This window comes from Pollachius pollachius, assembly GCF_949987615.1.
Source record: "Pollachius pollachius genome assembly, chromosome: 3".
Taxonomy (NCBI): domain Eukaryota; kingdom Metazoa; phylum Chordata; class Actinopteri; order Gadiformes; family Gadidae; genus Pollachius; species Pollachius pollachius.
Genome location: NC_136936.1, coordinates 31693542 through 31718328, shown reverse-complemented (window position 1 = coordinate 31718328; position 24787 = coordinate 31693542). Strand labels below are relative to the sequence as shown.

General features: G+C 45.0%; 2 protein-coding genes across 2 annotated transcripts in view; one reads left to right on the top strand and one right to left on the bottom strand.

The window, feature by feature from the left end:
- Positions 1-24787, top strand: part of dnajb2 (DnaJ heat shock protein family (Hsp40) member B2) — a 266812-nt gene that overhangs the window by 61707 nt on the left and 180318 nt on the right. The gene's annotated exons all lie outside the window — the stretch shown is intronic.
- On the bottom strand, positions 2230-24068 carry tmem198aa (transmembrane protein 198aa; the record flags this gene model as incomplete). Its single annotated transcript, XM_079732049.1, has 7 exons — positions 2230-2379; positions 9135-9502; positions 16290-16413; positions 16720-16746; positions 17231-17443; positions 17821-18059; positions 23900-24068. 7 exons carry the CDS (start codon positions 24066-24068, stop codon positions 2230-2232), a joined length of 1290 nt encoding a protein of 429 aa, XP_079588175.1.

Here is a 24787-nt window from a genome sequence, read left to right as displayed (position 1 = left end):
TGGCCCCCAGGAGCCTCCAGGAGCCCCCAGGGGCCCCCGCTCAGCGTGCAAAGCCCCAGTACATAGACAGCCACGTGCACTCAATGCACATGCATACTTTGTTTAGGATTATTTAGCCTGACTTAGGTATGGGATTCAGTACATTGCATTTCATATTTCACAGTTGATTATAGACCATTTATTTGTCTTCTCATTCACAGTACTTTTTAAAAGTACGCTTTGCACATGGACTTGAACCCCTGAAATGGATGCATTGTGAATGCATCGTGTGGTGGAAGGTGAGAGGGGAGCTCCACTGAACTGATGTCAGCTTCTACTGTATCTCTGGACGTCACAGGGTAACCATGAAACACATCTGGGAGCAGCACACTGAGGGGAGAGCTGACCGACACAAACAGATACGTCGCACACAGACACACGCCAACACGCACAGGCACAAACATTCACGTACAGGGAGAGATAGTCATGGCAGAGAGAGAGGGCGTTAATAGGAGAGTGAGGAAGATAGGTAGAGACTGAGGGCAAGAGAGCTTCACAGTGACACACAGGGAAACACACACACACACATGCAGAAGACAGACGGTAGGAAATATAAGAGGGTGCCGTTTACAAAGGCAGACGAGGTGTCCCCATTTATCCATTAAAACATCTGTTCCAGATGACTGTTTAGACAGAGTCCAACATTTCACATCGTCAGCAAATAAGACCACAGAAACAACAAATCATTAACATAAACATTTCCCAGATATTCCCTGTATTCAGTAGACTCCCTAAAACCCCTCCTCCTCCCTGTTTTATGGTTCAGTCCGGTGTTTTGCCTGGGGGCAGTCCATGTGTCTACACACAAAGACCATTTGAAATGTCACTTACTGTTCCCTTCATGGTGCGAACATATAGCAACCACCTCAGAAGGGAGGCCACCAGATACAGCAGAGTGTATCTGAGAGTGATTAAAAGTGTAAATAAATGATGAATTCTTTAAAGAATCCCCTTTTCTCCAGCAGACAATATATGAGGGACATTTTCATGTGAAACTTTAACAGATATAAAGCACAACAACTTGGAACAGAAATAAACAAACAGGGCCCAATTTGAAATGTGCTTTCTATGGACACATCACTGACGGACCAGGTGGATTGAAAAAGGCTGAGGAAAAAGAAGTTATCTGGGATCGACACCGGAAACATAGACACCACATCGATGTAGATCAATATAGCTTAGGACAGCATGGGATCATCTCCCCTGCACACACAAACACGCACACGCGTGCACACACACACACACACACACACACACACACACACACACACACACACACACACACATACACACACACACAGGAGGACGTGACACACACCTGACGTTACGTGGGAGACAGTGGAAAAAGAGAAAAACATGGAACTGTTTTGTTAAACCCTATTTTTGCGCAGGCATTGTTTTACAGTTGTAGCGCACCTTGGTCTGAGCACCTTAACGGCTTTGTCATGAGCGATGAACCTTGATAAAGAGAGTCTGTAGAAATTCTACAATTAATTATCTTCTGAAGAGGCTTTTTGTCAGGCCCATCTGTGAATTCTTAACGTCTAAAAGTGCGGCGTTGGCTGAAAAGGCTGAAAGTTGTGCTCGCATCTTGTCTACGTTTCTCTTCTACACATGACGATGAGGAGTATTACAAGTACCTTTGAGTATTCACAAGCAAGGAAGTCCTCCAGTACGGTACGTTGAGGAACCAAACTATACACACAGCTTTAGAAACAACCGCTGTTCATCATAAATAACAACAAAACCCCCGTCTGCAGTCAAAACGACAGCAGGTTCCGTCACTACTGTGGGAGACGGCTGTGGGTGTAACACCCACTTCTAACCCTAGTTACCATAGTAACATACTCCCCATGGTGACTCCCGGTATGTGTGAGGGAAAGTGTCTGATAGTGCCCTATCAGCCAATCCTATCTTCAGGCGAAGTCAGGCCTCGTCGTGGGAGGGGATCCAAACCCTATAGCCCCAGTATGATGAGCGGTCCTCCTCGTAGGGAATGGTTCTGGGTGTGTCCAGTGGGGCTCAAGGTTAACACATTGCCACAGGGATGTTCTGATTTCCTCCGAATGACCCCACCCGCGTATGCATGTCTGTGATGTGATGTACGTGTGTGTAGCTTGTGTGTAATGTGTGTGTGTGTGTGTGTGTGTGTGTGTGTGTGTGTGTGTGTGTGTGTGAGCGAGGCGGCTGTCAGACGCATACTGGGGGCCCGCTGGGGGCCGTGAGGGGCACCTGGGAGCCACAGTCGTAGTCGAGCTCCGCCATGCGGGAGCGGCTGATCCTGGTGTGGGAGTAGGCCCGTCTATCCGTCTGTCTGTCCCTGAAGCTCCGGATGTAGCTCTGTAAACACACACACACAAAGAGACACACACACAGACACACACACACACAGGACACACATATTTAAAATCACATTCAAAATCACATACTGATGCTCTCGAGTGGGTGACCCGTCGATAGCGATGCCGGCGTAGTTTTTGGCTCTGCTCTCACAGTCTTATTCTTTCAGTAATCCTATCATATACCTCGAATACTTTGACATATTATTCATTATGAATCCTTCCCCAAACAACGATGCACGGAAAAGGGAGATTGGACAATCGCCTGTAAAGAAAAAATTCAGAGATTCGGCCATTTCCAAGGAAGATCTCGATGAAGCTATAGCTAACAGGATAAAGCTAGCCCTCGAAGCACAACAACGTGGTCTAGAAGTTGCGGTAGCCTCCGCTGTCAGAGAATCTGTGGACTCTATCCTGGTCCCAGCGCTGCGTGATTTACGAACCGAAATCCAAAAGACCAATGAAGCTGTGACGGAGATCAGCAGTGAACTTGAGCGTGTAGCCAAATCTACTAAGAAGACCCAAGACCGCGTGGACTCTGTTCAGGCAGCTGCACGAGAGGATAGGCGCTTGGCCGTTGAGTTAAGAGCACAGCTAGAACAGCTCACCACAAAGTTGACAGATCTGGAGGACCGGGGACGAAGTAATAACATAAGGCTGGTTGGCTTACCAGAATCAGTGGAGGGTGCGGATGCAATCGGCTACCTCAAAGATAACCTCCCCAAGTGGATTCCTTCATTGGTGGGCCGAGACATTGGCATTGAGCGGGCGCATCGTGTGTATGGAGGAGCGGCTAACTCCAACAAACCACGCACCCTCATCGTCAGATTACTGTGTTGGCAAGACAGATCGGCTATCCTTAACGGGGCGCGTCAAGTTTATCCTGTGAAGTACACCTCCAACAGAGCCACTTCGGCAACATCAGCAAGCACGCTCCTGTTCTTCCCAGATTACAGTTCAGCGACGACAGCAAGGAGAAAGAGCTTCAGTTCTGCCATAAAGAAAGCTAAAGACATGAACCTGGAGCCATTCCTCATCTACCCTGTGCGGATTAAACTGCAGTACAAGGGTGAAAAGAAGATGTTCGACTCCCCCGAAGCCGCCGAGGAGTTCCTCAACTCTCTTCCACGGAGGTCCGCCTTCACACCTGTACGGCGCGACGGTGGAGCTAATGTCGCAGTCTCAACTCCGATCGTTGAGAAGAACCACGGGGATCCTCCGCACGCAAGAGAAGGCAATTTGGTGGGCATGAAGGAATGATCTTTCATCACTTAACATATACAAGTTAGGTAGCGATGGACAGTCTCAGCATCCTTATTAAGGTATTTTGTAATGTTTGGAATATAGGGTGACCTAGGCTCTTCTGATAGTTCCTTCCAGGTAATGTTTTATTTATTTTTTTTGTTATGACTGTGTGGGCTTATCTTCTACTGTAGCCATGCGTTGGTGTGGATCGGTCACGTATCAGACGATGTTTGTGTTTTTACAGACCTACGGTTTTTTGCTTGTGCTGTGTTTGTTTTTGTATATAGTTTTTCCTACCCCTTCCCCGTTACAGACGTATTCATACTCTTTGTTAGAACATCAGCGTTGGGGCATCTGCGCAGTAAATGGCAGGATGATCGCACACATATGCTCCATCTTATACTAACACGTTTACATTTTAAGACAGATCTTAGTCATATAATATGTCAACGCAGTCATTGAAGGTATTATCACTTAATGTGAATGGCCTAAACTCCGCTATCAAACGAACTCGTGTTCTTGAATATCTTCATCGTAAAAGGGTGGACATTGCCCTGATCCAAGAAACGCACCTAAAACAATGCGATGTGGCACGGTTTCAAAATAAACATTACAGATTAGTTGTATCATCATGCGCCCTAAATAGGACCAACTTGCTTTTGCCCGTGTTAGCAAATTTAATCACAAATTGGCCTTCGCATCGGTATACTGCCCAAATGAGCCTGATAGAGACTTTTTTTCTTACATTGGAAACACATTATTAGAACAAAATGACTGTTCTTTGGTGGTTGGGGGGTGATTTCAATGCAGTCCTTAATCCATCTCTTGATAAATCTAATTCGGATGCAATAACCAATCCTTCATCTACCCTATTGAACGCACTTATCACAGACTTAAATCTTGTTGATATTTGGCGCATGCGGAATGCCACTGCTAGGGATTATACATTTTTCTCTAATAGGCATAAGACATTTTCGCGGATAGATTATCTTTTTCTTAGCCCAACCTTGGTTGCCGGGCATACGTCCATTGCTATCTTACCAATTCTGCTATCTGATCACTATGCAACGTTGATCTGCCCAACATTAGGACAAAGGCCCCCAGGTGGCGTTTAAACACATCCTTACTAACTAACTCTGGCTTTCTTAGTTCACTCAAAGTTCAATTAAATGATTTTTTGGATATTAACACAAAAGAATGCTCCACTCCACAAATTTTATGGGAGGCCACAAAGTGCTTTATTCGTGGTTTCTGTATTACATTCTCCTCAACTCTAGCTAAAACAAAAGCTTCCCAGAGCACAACTCTTGAATGCAAAATCGAATCGTTAGAAAACTTACAAAAACATAGCTTCTCAGATGATCAGTCTAAACTGCTGAAATCTTTGAAAGGTGAATACAAGACACTGGCTGTATCAAAGGCGGAATTTATCCTGCATAGAACTAGACAAAAGTACTACTTTGAATCAGAGAGGCCTAGTCACCTGCTGGCTCTTATGCTTAAGGAATGTGAAACGAAAGCTCACATCCCAGCAATAAATAAGCCTGATGGCGAAATTACGACCAATCCTGATGAACTACATAGAGCTTTGAAATGTCTCAATAAAGGCAAATCGCCTGGCTTGGATGGCCTTCCCCCAGAGCTTTATTTAGAACTCTGGGATTTGGTGGGCACACTCATGCTTGATTCATTTAATTTTGCAATCAAGAGTGGGACCTTTCATAGAGACCAAAAAACAGCACTCATCACCGTACTCTTGAAGAAAGGTAAAGATCCCTTGGAGTGTTCTAGTTTTAGACCAATATCTTTACTTACAAGTGATCTTAAGATATATGTCAAAGTTCTTGCTCTTCGCCTTGAAAAAGTTATTCAGTCTCTAGTCAATGACGACCAAACAGGCTTTATCAAGGGACGCTATGCATCTGATAACATGAGAAGGCTGCTACACATTATAGATGTGGCAGAGACACACCCAAATCCTTGTGCCGTATTTTCACTTGATGCCGAGAAAGCTTTTGATAGGATAGAGTGGAACTATATGTGGGCAGTTTTGCAACGTTTTGGATTCAGACATAATTTTATAGCAATGATCAAGGCGCTATACCACTCTCCCTTAGCAAGTGTTCTAACGGGGGGCACAATCTCTTCTCCTTTTACCCTGCAGCGTGGAACAAGACAGGGGTGTCCACTCTCGCCACTTTTATTTTGTCTATCTCTGGAACCCCTGGCACAAGCCATTAGGCAATCTACAGCTTCCCCTATGAAAATTGGTCGTCATAACCATGTTATATCTCTTTATGCGGATGATATAATTTTGTTCTTGGATAGCTCTATTCACCCAGTCATCAAGGAATTTGATCTTTTCAGCAGCCTGTCAGGCTATAAAATTAATTGGTCTAAATCTGCACTTATGCATCTAAGTAATATTCAAACAAAAGCTCCTATTCCCACCTATGTTCAGACCAAAAGCTCTTTTACATATCTGGGCATTACAATCTATAGAAACATACATAAAATTAGCAGAGACAACTTCAACACTATGCTAAGCAAAATAAAGTCGGACATTCATAGATGGAGGAATCTAAAGACATCTCTTCAAGGTAGAATTAATACAGTTAAAATGAACGTATTGCCCCGTCTCAATTTCCTTTTCTTTATGTTACCACTCTGCCCCCCTCCAAATTATTTCAAAGACATTCACTCCATGATTTCCAGTTTTATTTGGGATGGGAGACGGCCTAGGTTTCGTTTGACTACACTGCAACGACCCAAACTGCTGGGGGGTTTGGCAGTACTAAACCACCGCATGGAAATTGATCGAAGCCGCTAAAATATTACCACACAAACTGCAAGAAATCCTATTCTCTAGTGTAACAAACAAAGTAATTAAAAATAATTTTGGGCCCATCATTGCAAACTCTATACGGGTGTGGAAGAAAGCAGAATGTTGGATGGGTGCCCCTTCTAAATTCTGTCAGAATACACCACTATGGCATAATCCAAAGTTATTATCCGGTAAAAAGCCATTTCATCAACCATCTTGGTCATCTCTTGGAGTGAATACATTAGGTGACCTATATAACGCTCAAGGTCTTTGCTCCATACAAGACTTAAGAACACGCTTTTCTCTTACTGCGTCCTCTTATTTTGTTTACTTTCAGCTAAGATCTGCCTTAAAAACGTATGGGGTTCCCTGGAATTCTCCTCTCCCCTCACATCCCTTGCTAAGATGGATTGCACCATTACTGGGCAGACCTTCTGTCTCCTTAATATATAATTCACTGGTTCAGCACGGGGCCAAGGCTTTACCAATTTAATCCATATGGAGCAGGGAGATGGGGGGCTTGAATGTAAACTTGGATTGGGAGAGAATTTGGTGCAATTTAAGTATATACTTCTAAGAACCTAGCTCACCAACTAATTCACTTCAAGACCATACACAGGGCCTACATCACACCCTATACGAGATTTCAGATGAAATTGCAAACTACTCTCAACTGTCATATATGTAACACTGCTTTACCCGGAACATTCTTACACATGTTTTGGGATTGTTCGGTCATCTCTAAGTTCTGGTTGCATGTAAACTCAGTGTTAGCGGATATACTTGATATTTTTTATGTTCCTAATCCTGTTTTTTGTCTGCTTAATGATAATTCTGATATAAATCTAAAGCGAATTCAGCTCAAAATGCTATTTGCAGGGTTTACCTCTGCAAAGAAAACAATTTTGAAAAACTGGTTTACTCCAAATATGTGTATGAAGTCATTCTGGATCCATAGCCTGCTCAACATTGTCAATCTTGAACATACAACTGCCCGACTTAATAAGGCACGACCAGAAACTGTTCAAGCTTGGTACTCTTTCTCATCCAAAATAATCTCTTGGGCTAGGGACAACAACAACTAGACAGTCTTTGTTGTGATTTACCTGCTGAACATGTTTCTGTTGCTGTATGTATTGTCTTACCAACCTGATATTTTTTCTTCTTTCTTTTTATTTTCTACCTTAATTTAACATATGACTTTTGATATGTCTGTAACCACCCCCCCCCCCGTTCCATTTGAAAAAGAAAAACAATAAAAATGTTGATCACAAAAAAAATCACATACTGATGAGGGTGTGAAACTATCAAAATCTCATACAAGAATATAATGCTGTGTTCATCCGAACAGAACAAATATGAGCAATATCAGAACAATAAACTTTTCCTCAGCAAACCACAGGTCCTTTGTGTCTGGAAATGAAGAATAAAGTCTTCATATATATGTATAGTACTGCCATTATAAGTATCTGTTTAGAGTATTTCTTCTGGTAGGTTGCTAAGCAACAGGAAGGCAACAGAAGTCTGGTTTGAATAATATGAGTTCATGAGACGTACAAGGTCGAAATTCTCTCGCATTGGTATTCCTTCTCTGCTGTTTCTTTCTCCAGCTTTAAATTCAAACAACACCTCCTACCGAGAGGAAGGTGTGAAGATGTGTGCCTCCACTGCTGGAGCATTAACACCGCCAGGATTCACACAGAACAGGGTTCTGAAGAACGCAACGCCAGATTCTCCAACGGTGCCGTCCCTTAGCTACAGCGCTACAGACAGAACCGAGCTACCTTCTTGTGGTGCACCTGGTGTTTTCTTGCGTGTTTCTTCCCCGCACATTCAAGTGACAGCATGTTTAATGCTGGGTCAGGGACACGGAGCAACCCAGCGGTTCAGCGAAAGGGTCTAAGCAACAGAATGTCATGTTAAAGCTGAGGTGCATAGAACTTAGTGGCCTCTAGTGGTGAGGCTGCAGACGGCAACCCACTGACCCCTTCGCTACCCCTCCCCCCTCCCGTGTGACGTAGGAGGAGCTACAGTGGCTATACCGGCCTGTCAGGGGCCAGGAGCTAGCTCCAAAATGATGTCATCGTCAACGACACGACATGTAGCCATTTGTCGATGAGGTTCCCTGATAGATTTACAGATTGTATTTGTTTATTTAGTCTGTAAAACTTTAGATCAAATATAGTTGTAGGTCATGAGAAAGCAATGTGGATTCAGACTTTAAAACACAAACTCTCTAGAGAAATAAACACAAACAATTCTTATTTCCATCACAGAGCCCTCTGCTAGGGGCCCTCACAGAGCCCTCTGCTAGGGGCCCTCACAGAGCCCTCTGCTAGGGGCCCTCACAGAGCCCTCTGCTAGGGGCCCTCTCAGAGCCCTCTGCTAGGGGCCCTCACTGAACCCTCTGCTAGGGGCCCTCACAGAGCCCTCTGCTAGGGGCCCTCTCAGAGCCCTCTGCTAGGGGCCCTCATAGAGCCCTCTGCTAGGGGCCCTCACAGAGCCCTCTGCTAGGGGCCCTCACTGAGGCGTCTGCTAGGGGCCCTCACAGAGCCCTCTGCCGGGTCTCAATGGACTGCTGCCGTGCTGTTCTGTGGGTCTGGTACCCACTGGGGTGGCCATGACAACCATCTAACAGTTGATTTGTGAAGAAGCCCCCCGGACCGGTCGGGGGAAGGGGTCCTTACCGGCGACAGCACGTCCCCGTCGAAGCGCCGCACGGGGTTGGTCTTGCGGTGGTACCCGGGCTCGGTCTGGGGCGGGGGGGCCTTGGTGGAGTGGGAGCCCTGGGTCTGGTGGTGGGGGTGGGACACTGACGGGTGGTGGTACTGCTGGTGGCTGCCACTGCTGCTGCTACCGCCGCCACCGCCGCCGCTGCTGCTGTGGTGGTGGTGGTGGTGGTGGTGCAGGGACTGGCTCTTCTGGCCCGCCTTCTGGCTGGGCTTCTGGCCCTGCTTCTTCTTCTTCTTCTTGTTCTCCTTCTCCTTCTTCACGCGCTCCTCCCGCTGGTGGATACGCATCAGCTGCACCCGGCGCTGCTGCCTGCTCAGGACCACTAGGGAGAGAGAGAGAGAGAGAGAGAGAGCGAGGGCGAAAGCGAGAGCGAGAGAGAGAGAGAGAAAGAGAGAGAGAGAGAGTCAGAGAGAGAGTGAGACGGAGAGAGAGTAAGAGAGAGAGAGAGAGCGAGAGAGAGAGAGAGAGAGAGAGAGAGAGATTTTGGGTTTCACTTTCGTCACACTTCATTGCACTAGTGGCTGTGCTCAAGTGCATTTACAATGTGTTATTTATCCATGTCCCAGAGTGAGAAGGAACAGCCCTCACCACCCAGAGAACCACCACTGCCAGGTTGTTAATACAGTCATGTGTTGGGGAGTAATTAGGCCGAATGGTGGTGGAGGAAATCTGCATCTCTACATAAATTAAATGCGAAAGACGGTTGGTTGAGATTTACTCTTACTTTATTATTTAATTTTGTTCCTTTGGCAATTTCATGAGCAGCCATGCAACCATAGCCAATACAAGTACTCAGTTGATTTGTGAAACAAATTGTAAACACCACAGTATCGTATATAAATCCAAACACATTAACAAATGAAAGAATAAGGTTTGCAGGTTTTGGAGTGAATAACACATCAATTAACTCAGAGAATTAATATTTGTGTCCCACCAACACCAGGAAACACACTAACCCTATAGCAACGCCGCCAAGCTGTTTCTACACCATCCAGAAATCCAGAGCAATGCACTGCACAGGTAAGAGGTGAAAGGCAGAAATGCAACCGTTTCGAATGAAGTGTAAAAATTATAAAAGGTACAATTATTATGCCAGAGAATAATAGAGATCAGAGTGAATTAGTGGAGATAAAATGCTTTTGCTTGTTTGAAAAATAGCGTGAAAGAGTGGGAGCCGTGGAAAGGAGAAGGCATCAAAGATGCCCGGAGCACAGAGCACAAAAATATTATATTAATGTATAATAAAATAATAATAATAATATTAAAAGATTGTGAAAAAAACGACACAGTGATATCACAAAGAAAATAGAAAAATGAGTGGGATAGAATACAAGATTAAAAAGTCCAAAGGGCCTTAATCAGTAAAAGAAAGGGCAGAGAAAATAACCAAACGATGGTATTGCTTGAGAAGAGAGTTCATGACAAGATATTTACGATATTAGCTGTTTGTCTGTGTGTGTCTGTGGCCCAGCTTGCACTCCACTTTGCAGCGTGCAGTGAAAGCCAAGGACTTCTCTCTTTAAACGCTGGAGCATTAGGGGACAATGGTTTACTCATTCTGTTTGTCTGGTGTGTGTGTCTGTGCGAAGTTGATGGGGGGGGGCTCTTTGTAAAAAAGGGGGGCTGGGTGTGGCTGGGGTTGGTAATGAAGCACCATCTGGCATCACCCCTGCCCCCCCCTTTAACCTCCCCTCCCTTCCACTCCTTATTTAACCCCTACTACTGTACTAACATAGAAGGCATTGTGTGTGTGTGTGTGTGTGTGTGTGTGTGTGTGTGTGTGTGTGTGTGTGTGTGTGTTTGTGCATGCTTGTGTGAGGGTGTGTCTTAGCTTGTGTGTGTGTGTGTGTGTGTGTGTGTGTGTGTGTGTGTGTATGTGTGTGTGTGTGTGTGTGTGTGTGTGTGTGTGTGTGTGTGTGTGTGTGTATGTGTGTGTGTGTGTGTGTGTGTGTATGTTTGTCTGTGTGTTTGCGTGTGTGTCGGAGCTCCCTGAGCACTGGGTGTGTCATGTATTGCACAGCCTCATTGGACAGCTTTGGTAAAATCCAATTTTAGTTGGATGATTCTGTTCTATTGGGTTGATTAGAAATGATGATTTGGTATGATATGGTTACATTGTGATGTTATTAGTGATACTGCAGAATGTCACTCTGGGCCCTATCTTGCATCCAGCGCAATTGACTTTCTACACCGACGCATGTTTCTTTGCTAGTTTGTACCCGGCGCAAAGCCGATTTTCCCCCGCAGCAAACCTGCGCCACTAAACTTGCGCCATGAGAGGCGTGTCGGCGAAAAGCAGAGGCGTGTTCCGGCGCAAATGATACATGGTGCTATCTTACAGATCAATAAAGCAGTTGCACAACTGACCGACAAATACCTGGTCTAAGTGCACTAGTGGATAGCACAGTTGTTGTTGCTATTTTGACGTACCATGGCAGGTCGGAACTGCAACATTTTTTCCATAGGGGCTGCATGAATGAACACAGTAGTAGGCTATGCCATGCGTTAAAATAATAATAATAACAATGATAAACTAGAACAAAGTAGGCTGTATCCCAGCCTTCCAAAACAAAATCTTGCTTTAGGGTAAATGATAGCGTTGGTTAAATTATTTGGGAAAGACCAGCTGATACAGCGGTAATAAGTTGTATTTAAATCAATGCATCTGCAAACACCGTAGCTACAGCAAACACATATTTTCTTGACACAGACATCGTGTACAAGCCCATAACTTTTAGGATTTATGAGTATTTGATCGTGAGAAAACATTGTTTTACCGCGAGTGAGTGTTAAAAAGAATGAATGAATGCAGGCGCGCATGTGTGCATCCATCTGTTTAAACACACGCAAACTAAACACGTAACGCATAATACAGTGCATGGCAATGCACATTAACGAGGGGACACATGCATATTAGGAACACAAGTTTATAACGATAATGTATACAATACTGGTAAGAAACGATGTGTGTTAAGTTTTTTTTGCCGCAATTTACATGACGACTCAGTATTTCGGAAGTTGTTGAAGAAAACGCTATTCCATGTGTGAATCAGGGCATATTATTTGGCTACAAACTGAGACATTTGAAGTTTGAAATTCCTGTGGTCATGCATCTGTCTCATCGGAGACTGTAAACGCGCAGTCAAAATATCAACTTGTCAGGTTCAAATGCGCTCATGGCTCTGAAGGGGATGGGAGATGGCACTCTCATTGGTTTATTGCATGTTACGCCCAAACCACACCTACGGGTAATTAGGGTAGTTCAGGGCAACCCTTTTTAGATTTGCGTTGGGCGCAAGAGTCATTTATCCGCCGGTATAATAGCAACAGCGGCAGAGCCCCGCCCACAAAGCTAATTCCGTTTTGCGCTTCTCATTTTGCGTTTCAGACCGTTAAAATAGGGCCCTGTATGTGTATGTGTGCCTGAGTGTGTGTGTGTGTGTGCCCCTCCCCCAGCAGCAGCTGTCTCATCCTCCCTAATGCCCACTCTCCCACCTCTAGATCAGCCTCTGCTCTGTTTAATGTCCTGGTCGTTAGTTTGCGGCTCACTACAAGGAATTAAAGACATCTACACACAGATGTCTACACACACTCTGCAACAAACACACTCTGACACCCACATGCCAACACACACATAGGGCCCTATCTTGCATCCGGCGCAATAGACTTTCTCACTGGCGCATGTGTCGTTGCTAGTTTGCAACTGGCGCAGAGCGCTCTTTTCCCTCCTGCGCCACGCGTCGGTAAATTAGGGAATGATCTTGCGCCCCAAGGGGCGGTTCGACGAAAGGAGAAGGCGTGTTCTGGCGCAAACGTTCCCTGATGCTATTTTGCAGTTTCGGAAATCACTTGCGCCACAAACCAGGAAATACCTGGTTTAAAGTCAGTGGCGCGTTGTTCAGATGCTATTTTAAGGGCGCATGCATAATGTTGCTTGTGCACCTCGAGCATACACTTTGCTTCTCTCATCTACCTAGCCACACATTCTTGGTAAATTATTTGGGAAAGAATAGCTGATACAGTGGTAATAAGTTGTACTTTTAAATCAATGCATCTGCAAACACCGTACAGCAAACACATATTTTCTTGGCACAGACATCTTGTACATGCCCATAACTTTAAGGATTGATGAGTATTTGATCGTGAGAAAACATTGTTTTACCGTGAGTGAGTGTTAAAAAGAATGAATGAAAGCGGGCGCGCATGTGTGTATGTGTAAAAGAATTAATGAATGCAGGCGCGCGTGTGTGCGTCCATCTGTTTAAACACACGCAAACTAAATACGTACCGCATAATACAGTCCATGGCAATGTATATTAACGGGAGGACACATGCATATTAGGAACACAAGTCGATAACGATAATGCATACAATACTGATAAGAAACGATGTATTGTGTATATCATTAAATAGAACCACAGTTACCGCATACCATATGTGTGTTTTCTTTGCCAAAATTTATTTGAGGACTCAGTATTTCTGAAGTTGTGGAAGAAAACCTTATTCCATTTGTGAATTAGGCCATATTATTTGGCCATAAACTGAGCCATTTGAAGTTTGAAATTCATGTGCATCTGGCTCATCGGAGACTGCAGACGCGCTGTCAAAATATCAACTCGTCAGATTCAAATGCGCTCATGGCTCTTAAAGGGGATGGGAGATGTCACTCTCATTGGTTTATTGCACGTTACGCCCAAACCACACCTACGGGTAATTAGGCTACTTCAGACCAACCCTTTTTAGATTTGCGGCGGGCGCAAGAGCCATTTTTGCGCCGGTAAACTAGCACATCGCCATAGAACCGCCCACAAAGCTACTTGCGCTTGGCGCTTCTCACTTGCGTTTCAGACCGTTAAAATAGGGCCCATACACACACAGGCGCGCATGCATGCAGGCACACTCACACAGACACAAACATATTATAGACTCATTGTATTCTTGGCTGTCTGCTGTCTCTTGTTAGTAATGCTTGAGACTCGCTCGCTGTGTGTGTTTACTTTACAAAGTTAAGAAAACACTCTGTCTGTGTGACAAATTAAAGAATAAGAACCCATACATCAAATGTGTACATTAAAAAAATGGCTGAATCTATTTTTATGACTCCTTGTTTTGTTTTCCACCAATTAATTTATTTAGAAGTTGGACGTTTCATTTTAAGTCTTTCCTCTCTCCTATTAGTTGCTGAAAATGTGCATAAAGCTGCATTCTGCTCCACTTTAGAGTCACAGTTGTTAGGAGATCTTAGACTGGAGATACTGAAGCAGAGGAAGACATTATACCTGCAGGATCACCTTAAATTGTGAGTATGTGTGTTTTAGATGGATGTGTGTATTTTTCTAGGTCTCCTGGTACAGGAATACATGTGTGTTCAGTGGTCTGTGGAGGCACACTCAAGGCTCTGGCAGTCAAAACGGTCCACTCTTCAACCACCGTTATAGTATATACTGTGACATGATTCATAGTTGTGGTTTGTAGTAGTATCTCAAATTACGTAGACTTATGGATGGATGAGCACGGCCATTCCTATTTCAATATCAACCCTTTTATAGCTTGACACTGCGTGGGCTCAGCGTGATTACCACAGCAGGGGGTCTAGAGTGCGAAACCACTGCTAGTAACTAACACTGCTCCATCTGGTTGTTTTTCTTTACCCAGTTCCAAAAGGGGAAGACTGTATTTTTTGGCCAGAAGCCTTTTTAATGAAAGGCATTATTGGGCTCAACAGCCGATATAGCATGATGGGCATGCATTATGCTAATTCAGATTCTCATGAGCGAGCGCTCATTCTGGAATAGGTGAGATTCAGCCGGTTGATGCATCAGTGAGGAACAGTTCCTGTACGTATGAGCTAAATCAGGCGGGAGACTGGGACGAGTAAGATCTGACCAAAGTAAGATCAGAGTAGGAGTAGAATATGCAAATGCTCTTGCATGAGACCAATTGTGGAACAAAGACTCAAAGATGTAATGGCATGGAGTGACAAACACACACGCAGCCAGAAACACACACACACACACAAACACGCGCACGCACACACACACACACACACACACACACACACACACACACACACACACACACACACACATACACACACACACACACACACACAAACAATTACAAACCCACACAAACACACACAGTGTGTCCCATAAAACTTAATGACTGAATCATCCACTGACTATGTAGCTTTAAGTGCTTCTCCTGCCTAGCTACATTAACAAACCAATCTGCATGCAGGGATGCGAACCAACCAATTAGGAAGCGGTTATGGATTACTGGTCTTACAATTACACTCAATATCCCAAATAAAATACCCATACAGAACAATAAGCCCGAGGTATCTAGCTTCATCCCATTCTGAGCTCATGGTGTCTGAGGAATCGGTGAATTGAAGTATACACTAAGTAGCATTTTTGTGGCTAAAATAGGTTGAACATTTATAGTCAGTCAGTGTCCCTCTTCAGATAACACACACACACACACACACACACACACACACACACACACACACACACACACACACACACACAGCTCAATACAGCAGTGTCCGTCTCCTTCCCGGTTTGTCTGAAGGGTTTTATCTGGGCCTCTGCATCAATCCCCTTGCCAGCAGCTCAACAGTGTGAATCAAGCAGGCAGTCAATAGGAGACTGCCCTGTCCGTTCCACTCTCATCCGCCCAGAGTTTCCACTTCACTTCAGCTGAGCTCGGATATTTAATGTTCTGAGGGCAATCCGTGTCAGCGGTTGTCTGTTACTACGCAAACAGAATGCTGCATACCTTCCCGCAGCTGAGCAATTTCAAGCCAATTAAAAAAATTGTAGCATCAAAATTATACTCTTGATCAAATGACGAGGTTTTGCAACAGCACCTTTTTATTTCCTTTGTTGCCTGCTGGTTTGTCGCCGCACATCGCATGAATCGTCATGACAACCCCGTGACCATCATCACTATAAGATACGCCACACCCTGCGCCTCTCAATCCATAATCAATCACATTTTTCGTGGTTGGTTGATGATTGATTGAGGCTTTCAACACTTGTTATGAATGCACACTTGTCCGGCGTGACCTATCAGAGTTAAAAAAAATACAAAGTGTCACTTACGCTCTGTGTGGGAGTATCCCTCGGCGGTGACTTTCCATTGGATGAGCACACCCAGGAGGGCCAGCACAGGCCACACCCCCAGGATGACCCAGGTGAACCAACACACGGGCCTCTTTGGCGCCACCTGTAGTGGAAAATATGTTATCAGAACCCTGCCCCCTTTTCCAACAGTAGGGACACTTGTTTATGAAAGTCCTTCATAGTTGATTATCCATCCTACTAATCGTTGAGGCATTTCTCCTTCTTAAAATAAAGCATAAATAAAATAAAAACAAGGATATATATACAAAATAATCCATTAATGTTAAAATGAAAAACACAAATTTTACAAGAAAGTTTAACCTACTAGGGCAGACCATAAAACACATGATTTAGATGTACAAGATTAACACTTCATTCAATACATTCATTCATACAATCAAAGACTGACCTGATCATTGATTGCTTTGGTAATGATCTATTGGATTTAAAAAACGCAGTTGTTTTTTTGTGATGGTGTTAGCCTAATGATAGCAAGATGTATCTTGCTTTCATAACAGCAATTACATCCATAAAATGTGTTTACTCTTTTGTTACTTGAAAATGCATATGATTGCACTGCTTTTCTTTCTACTTTTACTTTAGTGCCTTTTGAATGTTACAATTTCAGAGGCTTTTGAACAAGTGCACTTCCTCAGGAAGAATATTGTTTTCATTATGCAAGAAAGTTGTAATCATTATGTTTGTGTGCGTGTGCGTGTATGTGTTTTTTCATGTGTGTGTGTATGCGTATGTGTGTGTTTGTACGTGTGTGTGTGTGTTTGGGTATGTGTACGTGTGTGTGTTTAAGTGTATGTGTGCGTGCATGCGCTTGTGTGTGTGTGTGTGTATGCGTGTGCGTGTATGTGTGCATCTGTATGTGTGTGTGCGTATGTGTGTATGTATGTGTGCGTCCGCTCCACCTTGAGCCTCTCGTAGATGTAGTTAACCAGGGCGAACAGCTCGATGAAGTAGTCCACGGTGACGGTGATGACGGCCGCCCCGAAGGTAGCGGTGGACAGCGTGACGAAGCAGCGCTGCCACTGCAGGGTCAGCACGGCGAACAGGGTCCCGGAGCCCAGCAGGACCCCCAGGGGCACCCACACCGTCTGGGGGTGGTAGAACTCCTCCATCACCTGGAGGGGCAGAGCCACAGGGGGTGGGAGAGGGGAGGAGGGGGGAGAGGGAAGGGGTTGGGAGAGGGGTGGAGATGGGAGAGGGGAGGATGGGAGCGAGGGGAGGAAATGGGAGAGAGGAGGAGGTGGGAGAGGGGAGGAGTTGGGAGAGGGGTGAGGTGGGAGAGGGGAGGTGGTGGGTAAAGAAGACTGGAGAACACTGAAACACTGCAGATTCTTTCAAACTATTGAGTCACTTAGCAGCCAAAGTGATTGATTCATTACCACAGCACCAACCACAACCACAACAAATCAACAACCTCATCCACTATCTGAACCAATCAACCACCATCAGTCAAGGACCTGGACCAATCAACCGGCGGCCGGGGAGGACTCACCACCAGGGAGACCACGCCCATCAGTAGCCCCAGCAGCAGGCCCACCATGAACAGCCCCACGCTGCGCACCAGCATGGTGACCAGGCCGCACAGCGTGCCGATGCCCAGGCCGATGCCCACCGAGGCCTCCACGCTCAGCTGTGTGTCCATCACACGCTCCTTGTAGCACAGCATGAAGATCACCACCGAGCCGAACATCAGTCCCGTCAGGAACATCACCGCCTTGAAGCAGCGGTAGCCTGCAGGGACACAGGGGACACAGGGGACACAGGGGACATTTACATTTACTACATTTAGCAGACGCTTTTATCCAAAGCGACTTACATAAGGTAATAGCTGTAGGTTATAGGTAAAGTTCATAGAGGATGTTCATAGAACCAAGTGCCAAGCACTTACAATCGCTAGTATTTCCCGTAGACAGATAGGATAAGATGCTACACAACTAAGTACGGTAACTAAGTAAGACATACAATAAGTGTGTACATTAAATGCCAGGACGTACGACGTACAATACACAGGACACAGGGGACACAGGAGACACAGGGGACACAGGGACACAGGACACAGGAGACACAGGGGACACAGGACACAGGACACAGGGGACACAGGGGACACAGGAGACACAGGGGACAAAGGACACAGGAGACACAGGGGACACAGGACACAGGAGACACAGGGGACACAGGACACAGGAGACACAGGGGACACAGGACACAGGAGACACAGGGGACACAGGGGTATCTAGTTATGGGTCTGTGCTTTTCATAATTTGTTAAATATTTTGTTATTTCTCAGGGACACAAGGGACACAGGGGACACAGGACACAGGGGACACATGAGACACAGGAGACACAAGAGACACAGGGGACACAGGGGACACAGGGGACACAGGGGACACAGGAGAAACAGGGGACACAGGGGACACAGGACACAGAAGAAACAGGGGACACAGGACACAGGGGACACAGGGGACACAGGGGACACAGGACACAGGGGACACAGGACGCGTTAGCATTAGTGATGTTGTGTTGTCATGAAGCTCAGTCAGGAGTTCATCAGATGGTTTTAGGTCATAAAGGAGCAGGTAGGGGAGGATTCTACTGGGAGACTGCGGACATTGGAGTGTGAACAGTGAACCTTTTAATTGGGAAGTAAATAAAGCTACTCATGTGTCTTTTGTCCTGCTGCTGTGGTCATTCACATCACATTTACGATTCTCCATCATTTACATTGGGTGTTTCTCGATATGTAATGCTGATGATTCTACTGAAAATATATCAGACGCTTAGAGCAGCTCCAAGTAGATGGTATGGTACGTCATTGGAAAATACTCCTGCTTTAAATATGGATACTTGTTAGAAGTGTAACCCATAGAGGAGGATATAGGAGGCTATCAAGGAGCCCCGATCCTTTGACTGCAGAAGTGTGGGGTGGTTTAACCACTAAGGTAAAGGGGGCAGGGCTCTGTGCTAAGAATCACCAACCAGATGGGATTTAATCAAACAGGCCAAGAAGCCAGGTTACGTCTCCAAATCCCATCGCCTTTACCCATCTCTCTCTCTCTCTCTCTCTCTCTCTCTCTTTACTTTCGTCTCCATCTGGTGGTTTCTGCCTCGCTCTGCCTCTCGCTTGCCCCTCTGAGGGCCCCCATTATTAGATAGTTATCTTTGTGTAATCAGGCATTGTGCAGCAGAGCCTCTACAACTAATTCACACTCTCTCTCTCTCTCTCTCTCTCTCTGTGTCCCCCGTCCTTCCCCACACCCTTCTCTCCCCAATCCCCTTGATTACCTCATCCATTCCTCACATGTCCTCGTGTCCTCTCATCTCCTGAAGGACCCAGTCTGAAGTGTCCCAGCTTTCATCCACCCTCCCCCCAGCTCATTAGAAGGGGGGGATGACATGAAAAGATTTAACACCTAGGAAGGAAAGAGATCCGAAACCTGTATTTCAGGCTGGTTCTCATCTTCCTCAACCCTGCTCTAGCTTTGTCTTATAAATCTGCTCTCTCTCTCTCTCTCTCTCTCTCTCTCTCTCTCTCTCTCTCTCTCTCTCTCTCTCTCTCTCTCTCTCTCTCTCTCCCTCTCTCTCTCTCCTTGTGCAAACATATTGTTTCTTTGATTTTACCCGTCTTGCTGGGGTAGTAAACAACAGCGGAAATTATGAATTGGCCACGAGATTACTAATTCAATGGGCTGGTCCCCGTGTTGTTCACAGCCAGCAGAAGCCACTAGGATTGCAGCCATTTCAGCCATTTGTTGTTTGTTTTTGCCAAAGGGCCGAGGTGGTGGATGAAGGGTGAAACAACTGTGCCTTGATTTCCAGATAACAATTATTTTTTTTAAACATTTACTTATTATGGACTTTGTTCATTTAACAAACAGAGAACAATACAAAACCACACAATACAATAAGGCACATATAATGAAAAAATAAAAATAATAATAAAAAATAAAAACAATAATTAAGGGAGACTTGCAATAAGACATAGTAGGTATAGCACAGAAAATAACATTTTCTCTCATTGGTAGATGACAGTACCCAGAAAAGATGGGAAAACAGGATATTGCTGTAAGGGAGAGATATTGAATGAGGACATTAAAAATACCTTTTCCTTTGCAGCAGTAGGTATTTTTCTATATATATCTGAATCATGTTCAACCCTTGGACAGTACTCTATTGTACATTGAGCATGACTCTCTCTTGAGCAGTGCCAAAGACCTTTGTGAAGGACATCCTTGTTTCATACAATAGGGCTGGACATCAGAACCTTCTGGTAATATGCTGCCGGCCTGTGTTGTGGAGGATCCTTTCCAGTTCGCCAGTTTACACACACACATACACACACACACACACACACACACACACACACACACACACACACACACACACACACACACACACAGACACACAGACACACACACACACACACGCACACACACACAGACACACACACAAACACACACACACACACACACACACAGACACACAGACACACACACACACACGCACACACACACAGACACACAGACACACACACACACCTGCGCTTTCTTGGTTGATCCCTCAGTGTAGTCCAGTCTTGGTGGGCAGGCCATGTTCTCTGTGTGTGTACAGATATTTATATATTTATATTTAATTTGTTTGTTTCAGAGGGCCCAATTTTTAGAAACAAAATGTGTAATTAAGGATGACTTTGGCTACCCTGCTGGTGCAGTTTTCGTCGAGCGCGAGTAAACCAACCATTAAATGTGAAACTCTGAAATAGCAAGGTTGACCAAAAAACACTATATCAAACATAAATCATTACGTTTGGGGGGGATGATTAGCTATCCTGTTTACAACCTCCCTCTCATTAGCCGCGTTTACATTGACACATCTGTTCCGAATAGAAGTGGAAGAACAGCGCAATCGGAATAGAAAAGGAACATATATACGCCTCAATCTGAATACAATTCTCTGATCGGAATAGAATTCTATGCGGAATAGAAGAGGTAGTGTAGTCCGCTATAATCGACATGTGTACACATATTCCGATTACTTTGGGGTGGTTGCGGCTTCTTTTAAACTTAGAGCAGCTGCAGTACATCGCAATTGGTCCACTGTCAAGGAAAGTGGATTTTTTGCCTGATTCGCATCTTTCTTATCACTCTGCAAGTAGTCCGGTAACTTATCATCCCCAGCGTGCCCGGTTGCTAAGCGACGTCAACGTCTTTGGCGGAATATTTCTCTGCTGATCAACACTATGAATGGTAATTGTAAAAAGACACACCATGTGAAGAATTGTTTAATTTTGGCAAGGAGCCGTGTAATATGCGGGATAATGTATACAACGTTGCCGGTCATTATGGAAATAATACCCTTCAGGGCGAAGTAAGACACTTCCGCTTCGCGTCGGGGTCCGGTTCGCCCTGTCGGGGCTTATTTTTCCGATAATGACTGGCGTTCTGTACAAAATAATCCCTTACATATCATAAAACTCCAGACCAACATAACGGTTGTGCGCGAGAGACATACGAACGTACGCTTAACACTTTTGTAATTTCCATATTTACAGTACGTTCAGATTGCATGATAGGAATAGATCTATTCCGGTTAGAAATTGAATCGGATAAGAAGCGTCCATGTAAACGCGGCTAATATCTCTTCGGGGTAAGGTGGACTATACATAGATGATTTACATCTTGATTTAGACAATGACAGCAATTTACCTGAGGTCTAAGCAAACCACCCTCCTGTAATTAACATAATTTGTTAGGTCAATTACAGATTTCTGTTGTCCATCACTAAATAAATTCATTGTGACTGAATGATGAACCGGTGCATTGTTATCAAGGTGAATTAGCCCCCTGCCTTTGCTTTATCCTCTTGTTCAAATGTAAGATCCATATTGTGTGTGCACTCGCCGAGTCATTTTAAATTTTAAAAAATAACATTCCATGAACAAGCGTTACCACCAGCAGCCAGCGAGAGGCCCTCTGACATCTGTCTGTTGCGGGGTTAGTACAAATAAACTATGTATGACAACTTAGAAGCAGCAGCAGAGTCCTGAAGCGAGCGAAACGCGAGGGACTGAGGGGATCAGAAATATGTCAGGCATGTTTCTATACATTTCCATTATACATTTTTTCTAAATCTGTCCTGAATTGGTAAATTGCTACCAGGTGAATCTTGACTTTCTCTAAAGAGGGGAAATGTGTGAAGTGTTAGATCAACCGACAATCCATCAGTTTATTGAAATAGCTCAAAGGTGCATCTCATGAACCATGAACTGGCAAGTATATATATATAGCTGGAGCACAACACATATGATACATTGTCTGACAATGGAAGGACAAGGAATTGGACGGGGTCAACAGCCAGAGAGAAGAAGAAGAGGAAGAGGAGTGAGGCTGCGTGAGAATGAGAATTTGTGGCCCAACAGACAGGAACGTCAGGAGGTGTAGGTAGACTGCACTTTAATTCCTACAGCAATGCATGTACAGTTTACCCTAAGGAGATTGTCCTATGTTCACATTTCTAGCAATGACGAGGTCTGTCAACAAATTACAGTACAAACAGTCAAAGAGTAAATGTGAATCTTGTCCAGTCTCTTGCAATCAATCTCCCACATACACTAAGGTGTAACTTACAATTTACAATAAATGTCTTCAAAACTTTAGCCATAGTTTACATCAGAACATCCCTCCAGAGTACACTGTTATATTGACAACACGATTAAGCAATTTGACAGTCTCATCCATACACAATGACACAAGGACTTGTCATTCTGATGGAACTGACATGTTCATTTACACAGATATTTACTTTTGAGAGATGAACTAAGGATTTTGAGCAAGAGACTGGCTGTTGCAGGTAATCCATGGCATTTTGCTATTTGTATGAATTGTTTTGAGAAATGCATTTACCTTTTTGCAAATGTTGAGGATGATTCGAGAAATGCACCAAAGCGACAGAGGAAAACTGTAATGCAGCCATGTTGTTTGGAGGATGAACTAGGCCCAAAGGTTGCTGAGGAAATCTGTGTGTACATTGACGTTTTCAGCAAAGAGGTCCATGTTTGACATTTAAAGCCGTTCGTTTGAATGTTTGGATCATTTGTACATTGTGTCTTTTTGTATACACGTCTTTACTTTGTACTGACTGCAGGCTTTCTACCTTCATGTTTCCAGGGACCGACAGTAGAGGGTTGCCGGTTAAACACTCCCCCATGCAGAAGTGTTAAGATGTCCTTGTGCAAGCGTACGCATCCCCATTACTCCAAAACCGGTTGGCTGTTGCCTGTGTGTATGTGTGTGTGTGGGTGTCCGTGCACACCACGGCTGTGGGTGTGTAAATGAAGGCTCACCGTGGACTCTGGGGATCTGAGTGCTCCAAGAGGGACGGAGGAGTGCTCCATAAGTGGTCCAATAAACCACATGGTCATAATTAAAGAGATATGACAGCAGAGGAGGAGAAGGAGGAGGAGGTGTAGGAAGAGGAGGAGGAGAAGGAGGAGGAGGAGGAGGAGGAGGAGCAGGACAGGGAAGGAGTAGGAGAACTCCACAGCGACCGCACTGTTGCTGACCCCCGTCACTCACCGAAGAAGCAGTAGATGACGCCAAAGAGGCAGCACATGGAGCACACCACCGACGGCACGATCTGGTAGCGCCGCTCGATCTCCTGCTCGCACCTCAGCCCGGCCTCCGCCTCCCCCAGCAGGCCGGGGGGGTCCAGCTTGAAGGGCAACAGCTGGCTGGTCAGTGTCATGGTGAGTGAGGGGGGGGACAGGGACGTCACCGAGAGATTTGGTGTCTGGTCGAGACGGGCTGGTCCGGATCAGGGGGACGGGACCACTGAGACGGGACTGCCTGGAAGAGAAAAGAGGGGGAGAGAGAGCGAGAGAGAGAGAGAGAGACAGAGAGAGAGAGAGAGAGAAAAGTGATTATTGATCGCTCACTCATAGAAGTCATTGTGAGCCATAACTGCTGACAGGGCGTTTCGTGAGGGCTGGGTGTGTGATCAGGAGAGAAAACATTGCTGCCAAAGCTGCCAACAGCGATTTTTAGAGTGCATCATAAAACCACGGCATAAGGTGTACAGTTACCCGTAAACAGGAACAACTGGGATCTGTGGAGAGCTCTGGGTCGGCCGGTCTAATGAAGCACAGCAGAAGAACATCATGTTGGTGCAACTATGGAGTCAATAAAACTTAAGAAGATTGTTCCAGTAGGATTGCTTCAATATAGTATTGTACATTATAGTATAGTATAGTAAAGTGATGCAGTATAGTAAGAACCTGACCAGTGTAAATTGAACTTTTCCCGTCCTGTGAGTCCTGTGGGGACAGCAGCCTCCTGAGACCGTGTCTGTTACGCTTTGGATTCAAACCTGGAATCATAAAATTCCTGCCACTATAGAAATACATTGGTTAAAACCATCTGTAGAAACCTTTTTGCTACTCGCAAATGAGTTTAGCTTCTGAAGAA